Source organism: Oncorhynchus mykiss, chromosome 21, assembly GCF_013265735.2.
Source record: "Oncorhynchus mykiss isolate Arlee chromosome 21, USDA_OmykA_1.1, whole genome shotgun sequence".
Classification (NCBI taxonomy): domain Eukaryota; kingdom Metazoa; phylum Chordata; class Actinopteri; order Salmoniformes; family Salmonidae; genus Oncorhynchus; species Oncorhynchus mykiss.
Window position 1 is genome coordinate 45,452,043 of NC_048585.1, and position 22,912 is coordinate 45,474,954.

The 22,912-nt window shown below is 43.8% G+C and overlaps 1 protein-coding gene across 1 annotated transcript; it reads left to right on the forward strand.

The window, feature by feature from the left end:
- Positions 1-3,616: 3,616 nt before the first annotated feature.
- nectin4a (nectin cell adhesion molecule 4a) lies at positions 3,617-22,872 on the forward strand. Its single transcript, XM_036957964.1, has 12 exons — positions 3,617-3,754; positions 6,793-6,905; positions 7,016-7,091; positions 7,475-7,642; positions 8,254-8,532; positions 15,225-15,342; positions 18,365-18,516; positions 18,769-18,928; positions 19,076-19,151; positions 19,329-19,391; positions 19,781-19,960; positions 20,152-22,872. Exons 1-12 carry the CDS (start codon positions 3,700-3,702, stop codon positions 20,542-20,544), a joined length of 1,833 nt encoding a protein of 610 aa, XP_036813859.1. The 5' UTR covers positions 3,617-3,699; the 3' UTR covers positions 20,545-22,872.
- The last annotated feature ends 40 nt before the right edge of the window (positions 22,873-22,912 follow it).

Here is a 22,912-nt window from a genome sequence, read left to right on the forward strand (position 1 = left end):
CACTCACACATACACGCTCACACACACACACGCTCTCACACACACATCCTCACTCACACACACGCTCACACACACACAACACACGCTCACACACATACGCTCACCTACACACACGCTCACACACACACATACACGCTCACACACATACACACTCACACACACACACAAACGCTCACACACACACGCACACACACACGCTCACACACACACATACACGCTCACACACAACACGCTCACACACAACACACACACACTCACACACACACATACACGCTCACACACACACATACACGCTCACACACGCTCACTCACACACACACACATACACACTCACACACACTCACACATAGACACATTTTCACAATCTTCACATATGCTGCTACTTTGTTTATTATCTATCCTGATTGCCTAGTTACTTTTACCCCTACCTACATGTACGTATTATCTCAACTACCTTGTACTCCTTCACATTGACTCTGTACCGGTACTCCTCCTCCTCGTTATTGTAATTTTATGGTTACCTTTTCCTTTAAAAAAATGTTTTTGCAAATGTTTTGTACTTTTTGACATTGTTGGGAATGGGCTCGTAAAGTAAGCATTTCCCGGTAAAGTCTACACCTGTTGGAGGAGTTAAGATGGAGTGTTACCTTATTAAAATACAAAAGCGGTAGTCGTGTCACAGGCTCTCTTTCCGTTTGCCCTGAAAACCGGAACATCCGGTTGTTGGCCTGAGGATTCGGCAGAGGCTAAGGGCTAAGCCAGCATTTCCTAAACTCGTTCCTGGGGACCCCAAAGGGTGCACATTTTGTTTTTATGCCCAAGCACTACACAGCTAATTCAAATAATCAAAGCTTGATGATTAGTTCATTATTTGAATCATCTGTGTAGTGCTATGGCAAAAACCAAAAAGTGCGTGGTCCCCAGGACCCGGTTTGAGAAACGCTGGGCTAAGCCTAACGCAATGTCTGATATAGTTGACATGTAATGCTGAGTGTATACCACAGGATGGCGACGATGCTGTAACAGCTACATGGCCACTGTCAATGGAAAGGAGGAAACGGTGAAGAGGGAGTATGTAAAGGGTAGTCCATTTTCCCTACTGAAAATGCCTGAGGGCTCCTAACTGTTTTAGAGGTTGACATCCTTCTTGAACCCCTTCAGTAGAGATGTCATTCTGCCGGAGCTAAAATGGGAAACATTTCCCTTACCTTTCAACTCTTTTTCATCCACAGCTCCTGAAATGACCCCACTTATGTAGATGTCAAGCAAATAAAACTATAAAAAAAATTCTGGTGCCTAAAGGGATAGATGGAGATCATGGTATATTGTAGATAGGATACATCTAGATCATGGTATATTGTAGATAGGATACACCTAGATCATGGTACATTGTAGATAGGATACACCTAGATCATGGTACATTGTAGATAGGATACACCTAGATCATGGTACATTGTAGATAGGATACACCTAGATCATGGTACATTGTAGATAGGATACAGCTAGATCATGGTACATTGTAGATAGGATACACCTAGATCATGGTACATTGTAGATAGGATACACCTAGATCATGGTACATTGTAGATAGGATACACCTAGATCATGGTACATTGTATATAGGATACACCTAGATCATGGTACATTGTAGATAGGATACACCTAGATCATGGTACATTGTAGATAGGATACAGCTAGATCATGGTACATTGTAGATAGGATACACCTAGATCATGGTACATTGTAGATAGGATACAGCTAGATCATGGTACATTGTAGATAGGATACAGCTAGATCATGGTACATTGTAGATAGGATACACCTAGATCATGGTACACCTAGATCATGGTACATTGTAGATAGGATACAGCTAGATCATGGTACATTGTAGATAGGATACAGCTAGATCATGGTATATTGTAGATAGGATACAGCTAGATCATGGTACATTGTAGATAGGATACACCTAGATCATGGTACATTGTAGATAGGATATACACCTAGATCATGGTACATTGTAGATAGGATACACCTATATCGTGGTACATTGTAGATAGGATACAGCTAGATTGTGGTACATTGTAGATAGGATACAGCTAGATCGTGGTACATTGTAGATAGGATACAGCTAGACCGTGGTACATTGTAGATAGGATACAGCTAGATCATGGTACATTGTAGATAGGATACACCTAGATCATGGTATATTGTAGATAGGATACACCTAGATCATGGTATATTGTAGATAGGATACAGCTAGATCATGGTACATTGTAGATAGGATACACCTAGATCATGGTATATTGTAGATAGGATACACCTAGATCATGGTATATTGTAGATAGGATACACCTAGATCATGGTATATTGTAGATAGGATACACCTAGATCATGGTACATTGTATATAGGATACACCTAGATCATGGTACATTGTAGATAGGATACACCTAGATCATGGTACATTGTAGATAGGATACACCTAGATCATGGTACATTGTAGATAGGATACAGCTAGATCATGGTACATTGTAGATAGGATACGCCTAGATCATGGTCTATTGTAGATAGGATACAGCTAGATCATGGTACATTGTAGATAGGATACAGCTAGATCATGGTACATTGTAGATAGGATACAGCTAGATCATGGTACATTGTAGATAGGATACGCCTAGATCATGGTCTATTGTAGATAGGATACAGCTAGATCATGGTACATTGTAGATAGGATACAGCTAGATCATGGTACATTGTAGATAGGATACACCTAGATCATGGTATATTGTAGATAGGATACACCTAGATCATGGTATATTGTAGATAGGATACAGCTAGATCATGGTACATTGTAGATAGGATACACCTAGATCATGGTACATTGTAGATAGGATACAGCTAGATCATGGTACATTGTAGATAGGATACAGCTAGATCATGGTACATTGTAGATAGGATACACCTAGATCATGGTACATTGTAGATAGGATACACCTAGATCATGGTACATTGTAGATAGGATACAGCTAGATCATGGTACATTGTAGATAGGATACACCTAGATCATGGTACATTGTAGATAGGATACACCTAGATCATGGTACATTGTAGATAGGATACAGCTATCTTGGAAGGTTTTTTTTTCTTCCATGTACAGGTATGAAAAGAACAGTTTGTTGCTTTAACTAAACTGGAAAGGTGACTTCCCAGGTGTGTGTGTGTGTGTGTGTCAGAGAGAGAGAGAGAGCGCTTGCAACAGGTGTATCCGAGAAAACAGGTAGGCTGAACCACTCCTACTTTTGTGAAGTCAGAATATGGTGTGAAAGAAACAACATACGCTGTTTATTTCATTAGCCTTCGATTATTATTTTGCCAAAACGCAAAAAGGAAAAGGCAACAAGTTTCGCACAGAGAGCAACTTTCCAAAGGATTTATTGGAGTAAGATGGACCAACCGCAGCATACGACATATTATTGAAATATAAACTTTGGCTATACCTAAGATCTATACTGTTTTTACACTTCTTTACACTTGTCTTCAATTTGGAATTGGATGAAAGAAAGTTGACTGTCTGAGGTGGAGCGGGACTTCTTGGACCAATGTCCTGACTGATTCCAGCATTGTAATAGACCACAGACCTTTAGCCGTATTCAGGACTATCAAGGAGCAGTCGGGCGGACCACTCCACCGAACCGGGGAGAATGACATCACTCCTGGGCCGACTGACACCGCTGCTGTGGATCCTTGGGAGTTTCAGTAAGTCATTTATTAATGGTTTAATGTTTAGACCATGAGCAATAGTAACACTCTAATATGACTAAGTAAGGCAATATAATTTGCTAAGAAAGTTTCACATAATAATGACAAATATATTGAAAGTTAACTTAAGCTCTGCGTTTTTATTTTGGTTTACCTGTTGCCCTATTTATTTTAGTAATTTACCTACCAAGTAGTTGTTTAAATATAATTATAAAAGTAGGCTACTGCCAACTTTGGTTCTTGTCCAGCTTCTTGGGTTCGTCTTTTCTGGATTAGATGAACAACACTTGAGGAGTTGTCTGATATTTCTGGAAAAACAGGTTGTGGTTAATCAATTTCCCTCCCTCATGTTTACTATTCAGTCTGACTCCTTTCCTTTTCTCTCTCTATCTCTCTTCCCCCCCCCTCCCCCATCACACACACACACACACACACACACACGCACACACAAGTATGTCTGTATGGGGATCAGAGAAGGATTGCGGCCGGCGTCTATCGTTCTCTACTGTATTTATAGATGCGGATGTATAATGACTGTTATGCATTAAGAATACAGAGACATTGTTTGTGTGAGGCAGAGGCTGAGACATAGAGAGAGGCCGACTGTGTGTGTGTGTGTGTGTGTCCAATGTGACAATGTGTATCTATTCATGCACAGAGAGGATGAGAGGCAGTCAGATGGCAATCAGGACTTCATTCCTTGAGGATCAACAATGTTGTGACTTGGCAGAACAGTGTGACATTATAGATGATGTAGCATTACTGGTTATGTCTACATCAAATAGGTTAGTGAGTTTACAGTTCTACCTGAAAACCCACAGGTTGTGCGTGCATGCGTACGCACGTGTGTGTGTGTATATATATATATGTACACTCAGCAAAAAAATAAACGTCCATATTTCAGGACCCTGTCTTTCAAAGATAATTTGTGAAAATCAAACTAACTTCACAGATCTAAACTGTAAAGGGTTTAAAAACTGTTTCTCGTGCTTGTTCAATGAACCATAAACAATTAATGAACATGCACCTATGGAACGGTCGTTAAAACACTAACAGCTTACAGACGGTAGGCAATTAAGGTCACAGTTATGAAAACTTAGGACACTAAAGAGGCCTTTCTACTGACTCTGAAAAACACCAAAAGAAAGATGCCCAGGGTCCCTGCCTTAGGCATGCTGCAAGAAGGCATGAGGACTGCAGATGTGGCTAGGGCAATAAATTGCAATGCTCATACTGTGAGACGTCTAAGACAGCAAGAACACACAATCCCTCCATCAGTGCTCAGACTGTCCGCAATAGGCTGAGCGAGGCTGGACTGAGGGCTTGTAGACCTGTTGTAAGGCAGGTCCTCACCAGACATCTCCGGCAACAACATCGCCTATGGGCACAAACCCACCGTCGCTGGACCAGACAGGACTGGCAAAAAGTGCTCTTCACTGACGAGTCGTGGTTTTGTCTCACCAGGGGTGATGGTCGGATTCGCATTTATCGTCGAAAGAATAAGCGTTACACCGAGGCCTGTACTCTGGAGTGGGATCCATTTGGAGGTGGAGGGTGTGTCACAGCATCATCGGACTGAGCTTGTTGTCATTGCAGGCAATCTCAACGCTGTGCGTTACAGGGAAGTCCTGACATGACCCTCCAGCATGACAATGCCACCAGCCATACAGCTCTTTCAGTGTTCTACCATGGCCAGCGAAGAGCCTGGATCTCAATCCCATTGAGCATGCCTGGGACCCGTTGGATCGGAGGGTGAGGACTAGGCCCCCCCCCCCAGAAATGTACGGGAACTTGCAGGTGCCTTGGTTGAAGAGTGAAGTTACATCACACAGCAAGAACTGGCAAATCTGGTGCAGTCCATGAGAAGATGCACTGCAGTACTTATTGCAGCTGGTGGCCACACCAGATACTAGACTGTTACCCCCCCTTTGTTCAGGGACACATTATTCCATTTCTGTTAGTCACATGTCTGTGGAACTTGTTCAGTTTATGTCTCATCACTTGTTATGTTCATACAAATATTTACACATGTTAAGTTTGCTGAAAATAAACGCAGTTGACAGTGAGAGGACGATTCTTTTTTTTCTGAGTTTATATGCGTGTATATGCATGTGTGTGTGTGTACACGCATACGTGTGTGTGTGTACACGCATACGTGTGTGTGTACACGCATACGTGTGTGTGTACACGCATACGTGTGTGTGTGTTTCTCTGGACACTAAAGGGTTCACTATGAATTGGTATGGACAGTTAACTAGTGCAACAAGTCAAGCAACATGTCCTCTCATCTAATCACTTGCTTTCATACACCTGTTTCTCTCCGTCCTCCCTCTGACTGCCTCCTTTTCTTTGTGGTGCTCTCTTAAATCCCCCCCCCCCCCCCCCCCCATCTCTATCTTCTTTTCTCATACTTTATGTCGTTCATCCCCTAAAGTATACGGAAGGATACTGAGAAGAGGGTCAGGGTACTAATCCTCAGTCATGGTTCAGTGCACAGTCTCCCTAATGTCTTTCAACCTCTCATTCTCTCTCTCTCAACCTCAATCCCTCTCAACCTCTATCTCTGCTCTCCCCCCCTCTCTCTCTCAACCTCAATCCTTCTGCTCCCCCCCCCCTCTCTCTCAACGTCTATCTCTGCTCTCCCCCCTCTCTCTCTCTCAACCTCTATCTCTCTGCTCTTTCTCCCCCCCTCTCTCAACGTCTATCTCTGCTCTTTCTCCACCCCCCCTCTCTCAACCTCTATCTCTCTGCTCTTTCTCCCCCCCCTCTCTCAATCTCTCTCTGTTCTTTCTCCCACCTCTCTCACACCCTCTCTTTCTCTTAACCTCTATCTTTCTGCTCTCTCTCTATACTCTACACTGTGACATTCTATTTCGCTATATTGTAGTTGTCTTTATTTAGTGTTTTCTATAATGATGTTTAAGATGCCACACACATTTACCCCAAGTGGACAATAGTCATCAATTAAGTTTCTCTCTCTCCCCCTCTTCTTCCTCCCTTTCTCCTCCTTCCCACCCTTCCTCTTTCTTCCCCAGTTGCTGTGGTGCAGGGGGACTTTGAGGAACAATCTCCCGTGCAGTCCTTGACCGAGATTGAGACCCGGCTGCCCTGCCGGTTCAAGGTGGAAGTGGGCCAGGTGGTGGTTCAGGTCTGAAGCATAATTCACGACAGTACCCATAAAACCAGATATGTTGTACAGAGCATTATCTTAGAAAAGTTGTCCCTAACATGATGTTGTCTCGCCTCTCCTTGTCACAGGTCACATGGACCAAGGAGAGAGCAGATGGTACCAAGGACCAGATCATCACTGTACACCACACTGACGGACAAACAGGTAGGACACGTATACAGTAGGTGTTACAGTAGTCACAACCATCCTTCTCTTTATATTATTGTAGCGAACGCCGTGGCCGGAAAGCGAACCCGGGTCGCTGGTTGAAAGGGAAACACCTGTACGCATTGGGCCAATAGGGTTAACCCATTTGGTGGGAATGGTAACCTGGCTCACATAGCGAGGACACTACAATACATTGGTAGTTCACCCTCTTTGCTAACACTCAAAGCCCCAGAAGTTGAATTGAAAGTAGATGACACCTGCACTTTTAACCTGGCTACTTCTCCATCTCTCTCTTTTTGCCTCCCCCATATCTCACTTCCCCTCTCCATCTCTCTCCTCCTCCCCCCTCTCTATCTCTCTCCTCCTCCCCCCTCTCTCAGAGTTTGGTCAGTACTCGGGGCGTGTGCGGTTCGGCAGCAGTGAGCCCACAGTGGACTCGTCTCTGATCATCATGAACACTGTGGAGTCAGATGAGGGCAGGTACAACTGTCACATCAGCACCTTCCCCTCGGGGAACTTTGAACAACAGCTGTCACTCACCGTGTGGGGTAAGTTCCTCCCCTTCCTTCCCCTTACTCATTGTGTCACTTTTTGATTTACAGAATATAATGTCCTTTTATGGCCAATATCTTTTAATGGAAAGAGTAATTGCTGATTGGTGGGATGATGATGATAATTAGGATGATGATGAGGATGATGTTGTTGATGATGATGGGAATAGGTGTCAGTTGTAGTATTACTAGCTAAAACATTAGCTTCAGTTATGGTAATAATATTCATATAAGCCACAAGATCAGTAAACGATTAAGAACTGTTCTTGTGACAGTCAGTGTATCTAGCTGTCTAAGGTTTTTAGGATCAAGTTTCCTCAAAGAGCTGATCTAGGTTTTTTAAAACACCTATCTAATGGAGAAGATTAGATCTCAGCTTGGATCATGTCAAAGCTGATCCTATTGCAGTGCTTGGTGATTACCTCCCCCTGAAACATCATGTCACTGATCTAGGAACAGCTTAACCTCCAACTAACAACTAAGACCAGTTCTAAGATTAGTCCTAAAGTCACCTCCACAAACACTAAGACCAGTGATTAGTTGCTTCCTGTCCCTAAAGAAAGTCTGACAAGTGACCGTTCTTGACATTTAACCCTTGACCCCCACAGCCACGCCCATCTCCTCCCTGGACCCTGTGATTCTTGTCGAGGGCCAGTCCTTTCGATTGGCTGCCTCCTGCCGCTCCGTGGCCCGCCCCCCACCCATCCTTAACTGGGACACAGACCTGACGGGCCTGTCACAGAATAGGAGTTCGGTGGGCGGGTCAGTCTCCACCCACTTCTCCCTGCACCCCCTGAGGAGTATGAACGGGATGAGGCTGGACTGTCTGGTGAGGCACCGTGCTCTGAAGGAACCCCGCAGGATCACCAACAACCTGGTGGTGCACTGTGAGTTCAGACTCCACGATAGCTACGATTCTAGATACTTTATGCACATTGAGTTTGGTCGCCAATTATTTATTAAACCAGCTAACAAGTCATATATGTTTTATGCTTGACCTCTGACCTCTTATGCTTCATTCCAAAGTGCTTTTTGCTTTTTTATTTAGACAGATTAGAAAAAAGGGGGGGCTAGATTAGGAGGACACAAAGTGGGAAAGGTGGAGACAGGGATCAAACCCGGGTCTTGGTGTACCTAGACCACCAGAACATGTGGACTTTGAGTCCATAAAAAGGGTGTTTACCAGGGTCAGAGCTTGTGAGGCATAGCCAGGGACCCCTCCTGTGTGTAAAATCTTACTCAGTATGGGCAATCACTACCTGATTTCCCAAGTCAGAGTATATTGCTTTTTACTATAATTAACCAATGATTAAGGAAGTTGTATCTACCATGATGAACACAAACTTGGATAAGGCTAAAGAAACTCGTACCAGCAGTTACAAGACAAATAGCTACACAACATGACCAAAAGTATGTGGACACCTGCTTGTCAAACAACTCATTCCAAAATCAAGGGCATTAATATGGAGTTCGTCCCCCCCTTTGCTGCTATGACAGCCTCCACTCTTCTGGGAAGGCTTTCCACTAGATGTTGGAACATTGCTGCGGGGACTTGCTTCCATTCAGCCACAAGAGCATTAGTGCGGTCAGGCACTGATGTTGGGCGATTAGGCCTGGCTCACAGTCGGCGTTCCAATTCATCCCAAAGGTGATCGATGGGGTTGAGGCCAAGGCTCTGTGCAGGCCAATCAAGGTCTTCCACACCGATCTAGACAAACCATTTCTGAATGGACCTCGCTTTGTGCACTGGGGAATTGTCATACTGAAACAGGAAAGGGCCTTCACCAAGCTGTTGCCACAAAGTTAGAAGCATAGACTCGTCTAGAAAGTCATTGTATGCTGTAGTGTTAAGATCTCCCTTCACTGGAACTAAGGGGCCTAGCCCGAACCATGAAAAACAGCCCCAGACCATTATTCCACCTCCACCAAACGTAACAGTTGGCACTATGCATTGGGGCAGGTAGCGTTCTCCTGGCATCTGCCAAACCCAGATTTGTCCATATGACTGCCAGATGGTGAAGCGTGATTCATCACTCCAGAGAACACGTTTCCACTGCTCCAGAGTCCAATGGCAGCAAGCTTTACACCACTCCAGCCGACGCTTGGCATTGGGCATGGTGATCTTGGGTTTGTGTGCGGCTGCTCGGCCATGGAAACCCATTACGTGACGCTCTCGATAGTCAGTTATTGTGTTGATGTTGCGTCCAGAGGCAGTTTGGAGCTCGGTAGTGAGTATTGCAACCGAGGACAGACGATTTTTACACGCTACGTGCTTCAGCACTCGGCGGTCCCGTTCTGTGAGCTTGTCGGGCCTACCACTTCGCGGCTGAGCCGTTGTTGCTCCAAGAAATGTCCACTTCACAATAACAGTACTTACAGTTGACCGGAGCAGCTCTAGCAGGGCAGAAATGAGACAAACTGACTTGTTGAAAAGGTGGCATCCTATGACAGTGCCACGTTGAAAGTCACTGAGCTCTTCAGTAAGGCCATTCTACTGCCAATGTTGGTCTATGTAGATTGCATGGCTGTGTGCTCGGTTTTATACACCTGTCAGCAACGGGTGTGGCTGAAATACCCGAATCCACTAATTTGAAGGGGTGTCCACATACTTTAGTGTATATATAGTGTACAGTGCATTCAAAGTATTCAGACCCTTGACTTTTTCCACATTTTGTTACGTCACAGCCTCATTCTTACATGGATTAAACTGCATTTTCCCCTCATCAATCTACACACAATACTCTATAATGACCAAGCAAAAACATGTTTTTACTTATTTACATAAGTATTCAGACCCCTTGCTATGAGACTTAAAATTGAGCTCAGGTGCCAAATGTTTCCATTGATCATCCTTGAGATGTTTCTATAACTTGATTGTAGTCCACCTGTGGTAAATTTCAATTGATTGGACATGATTTGGAAAGGCACACACCTGTCTATATAAGGTCCCACAGTTGACAGTGAATGTCCGAGCAAAAACCAAGCCATGAGGTCAAAGGAATTGTCCGTATAGCTCCAAGACAGGATTGTGTCGAGGCACATATCTGGGGAACGGTAACGTTCAATGTCTGCAGTATTAAAGGTCCCCAAGAACGCAGTGGCTTCAGGTGACCAGCACTGACAGAGCTCCAGATTTCCTCTGTGGAGATGGGAGAACCTTCCAGAAGGACAACCATCTCTGCAGCACTCAACCAATCAAGCCTTTAAAAGGCACATGACAGCCCACTTGGAGTTTGCCAAAAGGCACCTAAAGACTCTCAGACCATGAGAAACAAGATTCTCTGGTCTTATGAAACCAAGATTGAACTCTTTGCCAAGCTTTACATCTGGAGGAAACCTTGCACCATCCCTACCGTGAAGCTTGGTGGTGGCAGCATCATACTGTGGGGATGTTTTTCAGCGGCAGGGACTGGGAGACTAGTCAGGATCGAGGGGAAAAATTAACGGCGCAAAGTATAGAGAGATCCTTGATGAAAACCTGCTCCAGAGCGCTCAGACCCTTCCAACAGGACAATGACCCTAAGCACACAGACAATACAGGAGCGGCCTTGGGACAAGTCTCTGAATGTACTTGAGTGGCCCAGCCAGAGCCCGGACTTGAACATCTGGAAAGACCTGAAAATAGCTGTGCAGCAACACTCCCCATCCAACCTGAAAGATCTTGAGAGGATATGCAGAGAAGAATGGGAGAAACTCCCCAAATACAGGTGTGACAAACTTGTAGCGTCATACCCAAGAAGACTCAAGACTGTAATCACTGCCAAAGGTGCATCAACAAAGTACTGAGTAAAGGGTCTAATTACGTATGTAAATGTGATATTTCAGTTTAAAAAATGTTATAAATTAGCAAACATTTCTCAAACCTCTTTTTGCTTTGTCATTATGGTGTATTGTGTGTAGATTGTTGAGGGAAAATAACGATTTAATAAATTTTTGAATAAGGCTATAACGTAACAAGGGGTCTGAGTACTTTGAATGCACTGTATATAGCATAACCATGCCGTAAATATTATGCATGTACACATTTTTTATTTTATTTTTATTTCACCTTTATTTAACCAGGTAGGCTAGTTGAGAACAAGTTCTCATTTACAACTGCGACCTGGCCAAGATAAAGCATAGCAGTGTGAACAGACAACACAGAGTTACACATGGAGTAAACAATTAACAAGTAAATAACACAGTAGGAAAAAAAAGAAAAAAAAGAGCGTCTATATACAATGTGTGCAAAAGGCATTCGGAGGTAGGCGAATAATTACAATTTTGCAGATTAACACTGGAGTGATAAATGATCAGATGGTCATGTACAGGTAGAGATACTGGTGTGCAAAGGAGCAGAAAAATAAATAAATATAAACAGTATGGGGATGAGGTAGGTAAATTGGGTGGGCTATTTACCAATAGACTATGTACAGCTGCAGCGATCGGTTAGCTGCTCAGATAGCAGATGTTTGAAGTTGGTGAGGGAGATAAAAGTCTCCAACTTCAGCGATTTTTGCAATTCGTTCCAGTCACAGGCAGCAGAGAACTGGAACGAAAGGCGGCCAAATGAGGTGTTGGCTTTAGGGATGATCAGTGAGATACACCTGCTGGAGCGCGTGCTACGGGTGGGTGTTGCCATCGTGACCAGTGAACTGAGATAAGGCGGCGCTTTACCTAGCATGGACTTGTAGATGACCTGGAGCCAGTGGGTCTGGCGACGAATATGTAGCGAGGGCCAGCCGACTAGAGCATACAGGTCGCAGTGGTGGGTGGTATAAGGTGCTTTAGTAACAAAACGGATGGCACTGTGATAAACTGCATCCAGTTTGCTGAGTAGAGTATTGGAAGCTATTTTGTAGATGACATCGCCGAAGTCGAGGATCGGTAGGATAGTCAGTTTTACTAGGGTAAGTTTGGCGGCGTGAGTGAAGGAGGCTTTGTTGCGGAATAGAAAGCCGACTCTAGATTTGATTTTAGATTGGAGATGTTTGATATGAGTCTGGAAGGAGAGTTTACAGTCTAGCCAGACACCTAGGTACTTATAGATGTCCACATATTCTAGGTCGGAACCATCCAGGGTGGTGATGCTAGTCGGGCGTGCGGGTGCAGGCAGTGAACGGTTGAAAAGCATGCATTTGGTCTTACTAGCGTTTAAGAGCAGTTGGAGGCCACGCAAGGAGTGTTGTATGGCATTGAAGCTCGTTTGGAGGTTAGATAGCACAGTGTCCAAGGAAGAGCCGGAAGTATACAGAATGGTGTCGTCTGCGTAGAGGTGGATCAGGGAATCGCCCGCAGCAAGAGCAACATCATTGATATATACAGAGAAAAGAGTCGGCCTGAGAATTGAACCCTGTGGCACCCCCATAGAGACTGCCAGAGGACCGGACAACATGGCCTCCGATTTGACACACTGAACTCTGTCTGCAAAGTAGTTGGTGAACCAGGCAAGGCAGTCATTAGAAAAACCGAGGCTACTGAGTCTGCCGATAAGAATATGGTGATTGACAGAGTCGAAAGCCTTGGCCAGGTCGATGAAGACGGCTGCACAGTACTGTCTTTTATCCATGGCGGTTATGATATTGTTTAGTACCTTGAGAGTGGCTGAGGTGCACCCGTGACCGGCTCGGAAACCAGATTGCACAGCGGAGAAGGTACGGTGGGATTCGAGATGGTCAGTGACCTGTTTGTTGACTTGGCTTTCGAAGACCTTAGATAGGCAGGGCAGGATGGATATAGGTCTGTAACAGTTTGGGTCCAGGGTGTCTCCCCCTTTGAAGAGGGGGATGACTGCGGCAGCTTTCCAATCCTTGGGGATCTCAGACGATATGAAAGAGAGGTTGAACAGGCTGGTAATAGGGGTTGCGACAATGGCGGCGGCAAAGGAGAACCTGGCGGCGACAAAGGAGAACCTGGAGAGGCTTGGGCGAGTAGCTGTGGGGGGGGGGGTGGAGCTGTTGGCCGAGGTTGGAGTAACCAGGAGGAAGGCATGGCCAGCCGTTGAGAAATGCTTGTTGAAGTTTTCATAATCATGGATTTATCGGTGGTGACCGTGTTACCTAGCCTCAGTGCAGTGGGCAGCTGGGAGGAGGTGCTCTTGTTCTCCATGGACTTTACAGTGTCCCAGAACTTTTTGGAGTTAGAGCTACAGGATGCAAATTTCTGCCTGAAGAAGCTGGCCTTGGCTTTCCTGACTGACTGCGTGTATTGGTTCCTGACTTCCCTGAACAGTTGCATATCGCGGGGACTATTCGATGCTATTGCAGTCCGCCACAGGATGTTTTTGTGCTGGTCGAGGGCAGTCAGGTCTGGAGTGAACCAAGGGCTATATCTGTTCTTAGTTCTGCATTTTTTGAACGGAGCATGCTTATCTAAAATGGTGAGGAAGTTACTTTTAAAGAATGACCAGGCATCCTCAACTGACGGGATGAGGTCAATATCCTTCCAGGATACCCGGGCCAGGTCGATTAGAAAGGCCTGCTCGCAGAAGTGTTTTAGGGAGCGTTTGACAGTGATGAGGGGTGGTCGTTTGACTGTGGATCCGTAGCGGATACAGGCAATGAGGCAGTGATCGCTGAGATCCTGGTTGAAGACAGCGGAGGTGTATTTGGAGGGCCAGTTGGTCAGGATGACGTCTATGAGGGTGCCCTTGTTTACAGATTTAGGGTTGTACCTGGTGGGTTCCTTGATGATTTGTGTGAGATTGAGGGCATCTAGCTTAGATTGTAGGACTGCCGGGGTGTTAAGCATATCCCAGTTTAGGTCACCCAACAGAACAAACTCGGAAGCTAGATGGGGGGCGATCAATTCACAAATGGTGTCCAGGGCACAGCTGGGAGCTGAGGGGGGTCGGTAGCAGGCGGCAACAGTGAGAGACTTATTTCTGGAGAGAGTAATTTTTAAAATTAGTAGTTCAAACTGTTTGGGTATGGACCTGGAAAGTATGACATTACTTTGCAGGCTATCTCTGCAGTAGACTGCAACTCCTCCCCCTTTGGCATGATGTGGTGATGTGGTGTAGCCTATAAATGGCATATTTATTAGAATAATAATTCAATTCATTATGACACTGTCTTTCCTCCCTTCCTCACTTGACGCTGCCATGCAGCTGCTGCTCCAGTCATTGTCACGGTCACCAGATTCAGTGTCAGGGACGTTGTTGTTAGTCTCAATCTTCTCATGTTGCTCAACTTTACTAAATAAATGTGTTATGGGCACATATGACCAAGTCTCTTCATCCTGTTCTTCCTTTTCAGCCCCAGATTTATACCTACATTCCATTTTAGCCAGAGTTCAGATTTTTTGCTAGCTAGCCAGCTAGATCTGAAGCTAATCCCCACCAATTTTGTTCAATGAAATGAAAAACGTTCTTGAGGGCCCCTCTCATTGGCTGCCATATCTACTATGAATTAAACCAAGCTTGTATTAGGCTACAGAAATGTGTACCTGCAGTTACAAGGCAAATAGCTATACCATGCTAGTAAATAATATGCACAGACAAATGACCTGGTGAAGCCTACACATGGGATATTATCATGTAGTAGCATTGTCCATGTGTGTTAAAAATCAATTTCTCTCTGATCTTGTTTCTCGATTGAAGATCCTCCCAATGCAGAGATCTCTGGGTTTAATCATAACTGGTATGCTGGTCTGGAGGGAGCTTCCCTCAGCTGTGTCAGTGGAGGAAACCCCAAACCACAGAGTTTCACCTGGACCAGGTAACACATGCCCTCCCTGCCTGTCGGCCTCCGTCTGTCTGACAGACTCAACTGACTCACGCTCTGTCTGTCTGGCATAATCTGTTTTTGTTTTGATTTACTGGTAATTCTATTAGTCAGTTTTAATGGTGTTACTAAGCCAAACCGGGGGGAGGTCAGGAATTGTTTCTAGTTGTGCTATGAGTTCCACTTGCCAGGTTTTCATTGTCAATAATCATTTGATTGAGTTACATCGTTAAACAAAGGTTAGATACATGGTAATACCATTTTGGTTCAGGGACAGTTCAAATGGGACATGGGTATCAGATATGTTGTCTTACACGGTGATGATAGCTGTGCTGAAGCAATCCCATAATGGCGGAGCTGACTGAAGTTCTTGTGGTTTCTCTACCTGGCAAATGTTTCTGGTAACCTTTGGAAGACATACCGCATGGTGGAGTAAACCATTCTCCGGGTGTGGTAGAGGGTGGAGGTGGAACAAACCATCTATTGGAAATTACGAAGAAAATAAAATGTCTCATTAATAAAAAGATGACAGTTAGGCCTATGTCTGCTAGTGCGGACGATGTACAGTACCAGTCGAAAGTTTGGACACAGCTACTCATTCAAGAGTTTTCTTTATTTGTACTATTTTCTACATTGTAGACATCAAAACGACGTGCAAACTTTTGACTGGTACTGTGTGTGTGTTTAACTGGATCATGGCCCACTGGGCACACACTGGTTGAATCAACGTTGTTTCCACGTCATTTCAAGGAAACTAGTGGGGTGAGACATGTGTCACCAAGTCTTAAGCTGTTAGTCACATGAACACACCTGCAAGGCGTGTTTGTGTGTTAGTAACACGCGCGCACACACACACACACACACACACACACACACACACTAGACACACAGACAGCACGCTCACACACCCACACTGATTCCCTCTCTCACCCTTATATACTTGAGACTTAGATCTCTTGTTACACTCCATCGCTCCTTGCTTTACTTTACACTCCTCCTTAAAACACACCCCTCCTTAAAACACACTCCTCCTTAAAACACACACGATGCCCTCACGCTCCTGATTTAATGATGAGTAAGAAAGTTAAAGAGGCCCAAAGATCATACCCCCAAAACACGCTAACCTCTCACCATTACCAATAACAGGGGAGGCTAGCATTTACAGTGCCTTGCGAAAGTATTCGGCCCCCTTGAACTTTGCGACCTTTTGCCACATTTCAGGCTTCAAACATAAAGATATAAAACTGTATTTTTTTGTGAAGAATCAACAACAAGTGGGACACAATCATGAAGTGGAACGACATTTATTGGATATTTCAAACTTTTTTAACAAATCAAAAACTGAAAAATTGGCAGTGCAAAATTATTCAGCCCCCTTAAGTTAATACTTTGTAGCGCCACCTTTTGCTGCGATTACAGCTGTAAGTCGCTTGGGGTATGTCTCTATCAGTTTTGCACATCGAAAGACTGAAATTTTTTCCCATTCCTCCTTGCAAAACAGCTCGAGCTCAGTGAGGTTGGATGGAGAGCATTTGTGAACAGCAGTTTTCAGTTCTTTCCACAGATTCTCGATTGGATTCAGGTCTGGACTTTGACTTGGCCATTCTAACACCTGGATATGTTTATTTTTGAACCATTCCATTGTAGATTTTGCTTTATGTTTTGGATCATTGTCTTGTTGGAAGACAAATCTCCGTCCCAGTCTCAGGTCTTTTGCAGACTCCATCAGGTTTTCTTCCAGAATGGTCCTGTATTTGGCTCCATCCATCTTCCCATCAATTTTAACCATCTTCCCTGTCCCTGCTGAAGAAAAGCAGGACCAAACCATGATGCTGCCACCACCATGTTTGACTTTAATAGACTATAAGTGAATTTGTCCAAATACTTATGGCACCTTTAAATGGTGGGACTAGATACATAAAGTGCTTTAATTTCTTAACGGTAAAACAGATGTGTATGAAAATACTCTCAAATAAAAAGTGACATTCTGTACTGTCACCTCCTAAGAAACATTTGATATCAAATCCAAAATGCTGGAGTATAGAGCCAAATTAAACGTTTTAGCGTCACTGTCCAAATAAATATGTAGCGTAGTATACTTTCACTCCCCCTTAAAACTCACACGACGCCCACCCGCACGCACGCAGCAGGTAAACCAGTTTGCCTCTTTGTACTCCTCAATGCAAAGCAGCGGGAGAAGTAATAACCGTGCTGTCATATTGTCGTGTTGCAGCTTGTGCGGAATGCAAACAGAGGACGCAGTTTCACACGAGGGAGGAAGGGGGGGGCCGGGTGAGAGAGGTTAGAGAGGGAAGAGAAAGGAATGAGTGTGGGCTCCGAACAGGAGGGGTCGAAAGACAAGGAATGGGGGAAGTGGGTGGTATCGAGCCAAAGTGGGCATGGGACGGGGGAGGAAGGATACACTGTGGATTTGTTCAGAACATTATCAGGCAGTGTGATCTGTGTCTATGTAAAATTTTACGGTTCTTGTTTCTGTTTTCTTCTGCACATTGGGGCTCATAAAGAGTCTGTTCAAAAGGCCCAAAACAGGACTCAAAAGTATATAGTAGCCTATTGTTCAGATATAAGACATTTCAAATGGGAGTTCTGGGCCCGTATTTACACTGTCTCAGAGTAGGAGTGCTGATCTAGGATCAGGTCCCCCCCCTCTTATTCACGATTTAAAAACCCAGACTGATCCTAGATCAGAACTCCTACTCTGTGATGCTTTGTGAATACGGGTCCTGGTTTGTTGTGGCCTGCTTCATGTCTTTGTGGTGCTCATTTGACCTTTACGGTTAGTGTTGTTTGGTGGTCAGTAGTCAATTGTATTTTGGGATGTGTTGCTGTGATGTTCGGGTGTTGGGTGTGTTGGGTGTGTTGAAAGGGTGCGTTCAGGTTCAGTGAGTGGTGTTGGGGCATTAATAGTCATGAAATTCAGCCCATTATTGTAGGATATACTGTATTCTTCTGTTAAGCCCTACGTTAAGTGCTATAGTATTTCTGTTATGCGCAGGAAGGGTGGAGACTTACCAGAGGGCGTTACGGCAGGGAATGGATCCCTGATGTTCAATAGGCCCCTTGGTTTGACAGACGCTGGTATCTACCAATGTGTGGCCTATAACGTTGTGGGGACCGGGAAAGCAGAGGTGGAGATCACTGTGACAGGTATGTTGTGTTGTTACTCTGAGTCATATAAAACAAATCACTTATTTATTTATTTTTTAACAGTAGTCCAGGATGTATGTTTTTTTGTTGTTGCTGTAGGCCTCCATGTTTCTTTCCTAAAAAAATAACTCTATTATATTAATGGTGCCAGTTAAGCATTTGGATTACATGTTCACTCCTGTTTTCAATATGATGTGTATGTTGATTATGTTTGTGAATATGACATCACTTCCTGTTGTCCCTTTCCCACAGAGTTTCCTCAGAAGCCGGTGTTTTTCAACAGTCTCCTGATGATCATAGTTGGCGGGGTGGCTGGAGGACTGCTACTCATCATGGTCATCATAGTAATCTCAGTGACCTGTCACCACAAACGCAAAAACAAGAAACTGGAGAGAGAATTGACTATGAAGAAGTATGTTTTCAAACCTCACAGTAACTCCCTTGAAATTGTTCTAGAATCTAAATGACACATGTTACGCTGAAAACAGTAAATGCTTTTTGAATTAAGAATATTTTAACAATGTTTTTCTCTCTCTTTCTCTCATTCTCTCTCTCTCAGGGAGGAGATCAGTACACTCTCCAGGCAGGCCTCTTTCAGGAGAGTCAACTCAGTCAGTACGGATGCAAGAGGACAGGTATATAATATTACCATGTCTTACAATCTGCGGTCTCTTCTCAACAGTCTAGGCATGCAGTCATTTTGTAAATAAATACTTACAATTCCATGAGCATTATCTATTTGCCTCGAGCTAATATGGTCATCTCTCCCTCCCTTTCTCCTCCCCTCCCTCTCTCATCCCTTGTTCTTTCAGATGGAGGAGAATATCCCTCTCAGAGTGGAGGGGACACTGCGGACCAGTCTGTCCTCTTTAGGGGTCAGTCTTAATTTCACTCTTTCTCTGCATGCGGGGGAGCCTTTAGATTTAACCTTCATATTCATGGCTTCTGAGTTCTGGGTGGCATATGCACATCTTATTTTAGTGTTTAATGAACATTTATGTAGTTAAATGAAATGTAAGGAGCTTATTTCCTAAAAGTAACATTTATATTTGAAAATAAAAGTAGTGCATCTCACATACCCTATATGAATTATACTTCATACTAATTAACTGTTACGTTATTAAGACTTTGTGCTTTCTCTCCATCTTCTGTTCTGGAACTCCCGCTTCGGGAAGCCATTTTAAATCAGACTTTTCAGTGCAAAATGTGTGATGTGTTTAAAGCTCACTTTTTCTCTCTCCATCTCTCTTTCCTTCACACCCAGGATCCAGGGCGCATCAGGGACAGTCGCTCTACTCTGGTAGGGGGAGGTGGACTAGACTACCTGGGTCGACCTGTTCTGAACAACTCTTCACGACGAGGGAGGGAGAACAGAGCCATGGACAGAGAGGAGGAAAACAGACTTAGGGTGGAGTCATACGTACGGAATAGCACTATGTCTTTGGTAAGTGTGTGTGAGAGGCATGAGGAATCAAGAATTGCATACTCACTTTCTTGTAAATTGCTATGAAAATTAGAACCTTTTAAACGCATAGGTTTAGTATAGGTTGCTAATAGTGATACTCAAATTAGCCCTAGTTATTTATTTCCTCTCTCTAACCACATGGTTACCCCTTGTCTCTGTTTGACTCACAGGGAACCCGTCTCCACCTGCCAATCCAACCCTCTCCCTTCCCAATGGAACAGTCCACCAAGCTGCTGAGGTCCCTGAACGGCAGCGTCATCATCCCAACAGAGGGGGGTTTACATGCACGGAACTCCCCTCTCAGCTGCAGCTACCCTCCTGTCACAGACGACGAACAGGAGGAGGGTGAAAGTGTGGAAGGAGAGCGGGGGACAAGCTCCAGGATGAGTCGTTTAGATCAGGGGAGGTCAGAGGACCAGGACAACAGTTCTCAGATCTCAGACGCGGAACGTGGACACAACCATCACTTCCAGCAGAACAACGGAACGCTGAGACCCAAACCCCGGCCCAACGGCATCACATCCCCACACGCCTCCCTCATCCATAAGGCCCAGATTGTATAGATGGGTCCGGGCAAGAGCTGGTGACGCACTATACGACAAGGTTTGGTCGTGACTTTGGGATAGGCGCTTGCCGGTGTGGTGGCATACCCCGGTGGCAGCCAGTTTACCTCCTTTTCACTTCTAGAACATCCCTTGCCTTCGCCTCGAGCTCTCAGACATTTTTGATCAACAGGTAAAGGTTCTTATTGGTGAACAGATAACGCTTCTGATTGGTGTAGAGATACAAATAAGTAACACATACGTTTCACAGGAGAGGAGCTGGACAAATGAAAAGCTTATGAATGTCAGGTTGCACATAGACCGAAGTAGTCATAATATTTTACTGTATATAATATCACAGCAATAACGATCACTACAGGAAGCATCAAGAGGACTTTTACATGATTTTGTACCCTAAAAAGACTTATTTTTTTACATTTATTTGTATTAAGACTTGATGACAGGACACTGTAACCGAGAAACAAGATTTGAATATCATCAAATGCAGTGACTTCTAACTGAACTCAGCGAAGAGGCATTCAGCAGAAGCACCAATAGCGCTTGCCCGTTTGAAAGAATCCATGTGTAGGTGAACTTTCACCCTCCTTTCCTCTGGATGAGGGGATACAACACATACGACGGATCTGTTCACCCTAAAATTTAGTCCATCTTTCTAACTTTAAGTGTGGCAGGGGTTTATTTAGATATACTCCTCCTTGCCATGAACCTCGATGTGCACAAACAACAACACTTTGAAATCGCTATAGTCTTTGATGCCAAAAGCCAATGAGACTGCATTTTAGCTGTGGAAAAAGTACCCAATTGTCAAACTTGAGTAAAGTAAAGATTACTCAAGTGAAATTCACCCAGTAAAATACTATTTGAGTAACAGTATTTGGTTTTAAATATACTTAAGTACATTTTAGCAATTCCATTTATTTTTTTATACTTAAGTATCAAAATTAAAAGTATTACTCATTTCAAATGTCTTATATTAAGCAAACATGACACGATTTGCTTGTTTTTTTATTTTTATGTACTGATAGACAGGGGCACACTCCAACACTCAGACATAATTTACAAACAAATATTTTTTTGTGAGTTTGCCAGATCAAAGGCAGTAGCGATACCAGGGATGTTCCCTTGATAAGTGTGTGAATTGGACCATTTTCCTGTCTGGCTAAATGTTCAAAATGTGAAGAGTACTTTTGGGTGTCAGGGAAATTGTATGGAGTAAAAAGTACATTATTTTCTTACGGAATGTAGTGAACTAAAAGTAGTCAAATATAAATAGTAAACTACAGATACCCAAAAAACTACTTAAGTAGTACTTTAAAGTATTTTTTACTTAAGTAGTTTACACCACTGCTTTTTAGACAAGAGGTTAAAACAGCTTTGATATGAAATGTTTTACACAACAGAGAGATCCTATGTGAAAGTCTACTAAAACTGAGGATGTAAAAGCATTGTTCTATTTTCTTACACCAGACAATCAAACTGTTATATGCCTATGTTTGTATACATACAGTTAAAAGAGCCTTTGCTTTGTAGGCCAATATGAAGTATTATTATGTCTGATTCTACTGTATTATAATTCATTGAGTGCATCCGAAATGGCACCCTATCCCCTACATAGCCCCTGGTCAAAATAAGTGCACCATATCGGCATAGGATGCCATTTCAGCCGCAGACATGCTATCGACCTACATCTCTATAAGTGGGTTTCTTTCACGCCGTATTCCAGTAAATGGCTTATTGTAGTTCCCTGGTATGTACTGTATGTATGGGATTCATGTGTGGAACTTTGTTGTTTTAATGCACATGTACTTCTTTAGGAGAGTAGCAATATCGTTCTGTTTTCTATATCAATTGTTCCGTTGTATAATACTGTAACACTGATCTTTCTGAGTGAACGTAATACCTACATAGAATGTAAGAGGTTGGAAGTATATACACCGCCCCCTGGTGTGCACCAGTGGATAGTGCAAGAGAGGAAGAAAGTTCAGGGATCTTGTTGTAAGGTCTGCAGACTGAGTTTTACCTGGCGAGGTCACGTGGTCATGTGAAAACCCCTGACCCAACCACGTGCTCCATTAGCCACAACTGGGGCCTGTTCAGAAGGATGTTGATATAGAACGTTCAGATTCAGAAATGTATCATGTCGGACAGACATGATTGGTAGAATAAGGAATTGTGTCAGCTCTATTCATTCTATTTCTATCTGCAACAACTGTTTCACATCACTAAAACCATCCCTGCATATCTTCTAAACATGGAGATGTGTTCATTCAGGGAGGGTGTATGTCTGCTCAATGTATTATTGTGAAATAAACTTCTTGAGGGTTTGAGTCGTGGTTGAGTAGTGACTGGGTGATAGGCCCTATTATTA

Bases quoted from the DNA above. Each gene is read 5' to 3' on its own strand.
- nectin4a (XM_036957964.1), top strand. From the start codon at position 3,700: ATGACATCACTCCTGGGCCGACTGACACCGCTGCTGTGGATCCTTGGG. The intron at 8,533-15,224 runs GTGAGTTCAGAC...TCTCGATTGAAG, and splicing joins CAACAACCTGGTGGTGCACT to ATCCTCCCAATGCAGAGATC. The intron at 18,517-18,768 runs GTATGTTGTGTT...CCTTTCCCACAG, and splicing joins GGTGGAGATCACTGTGACAG to AGTTTCCTCAGAAGCCGGTG.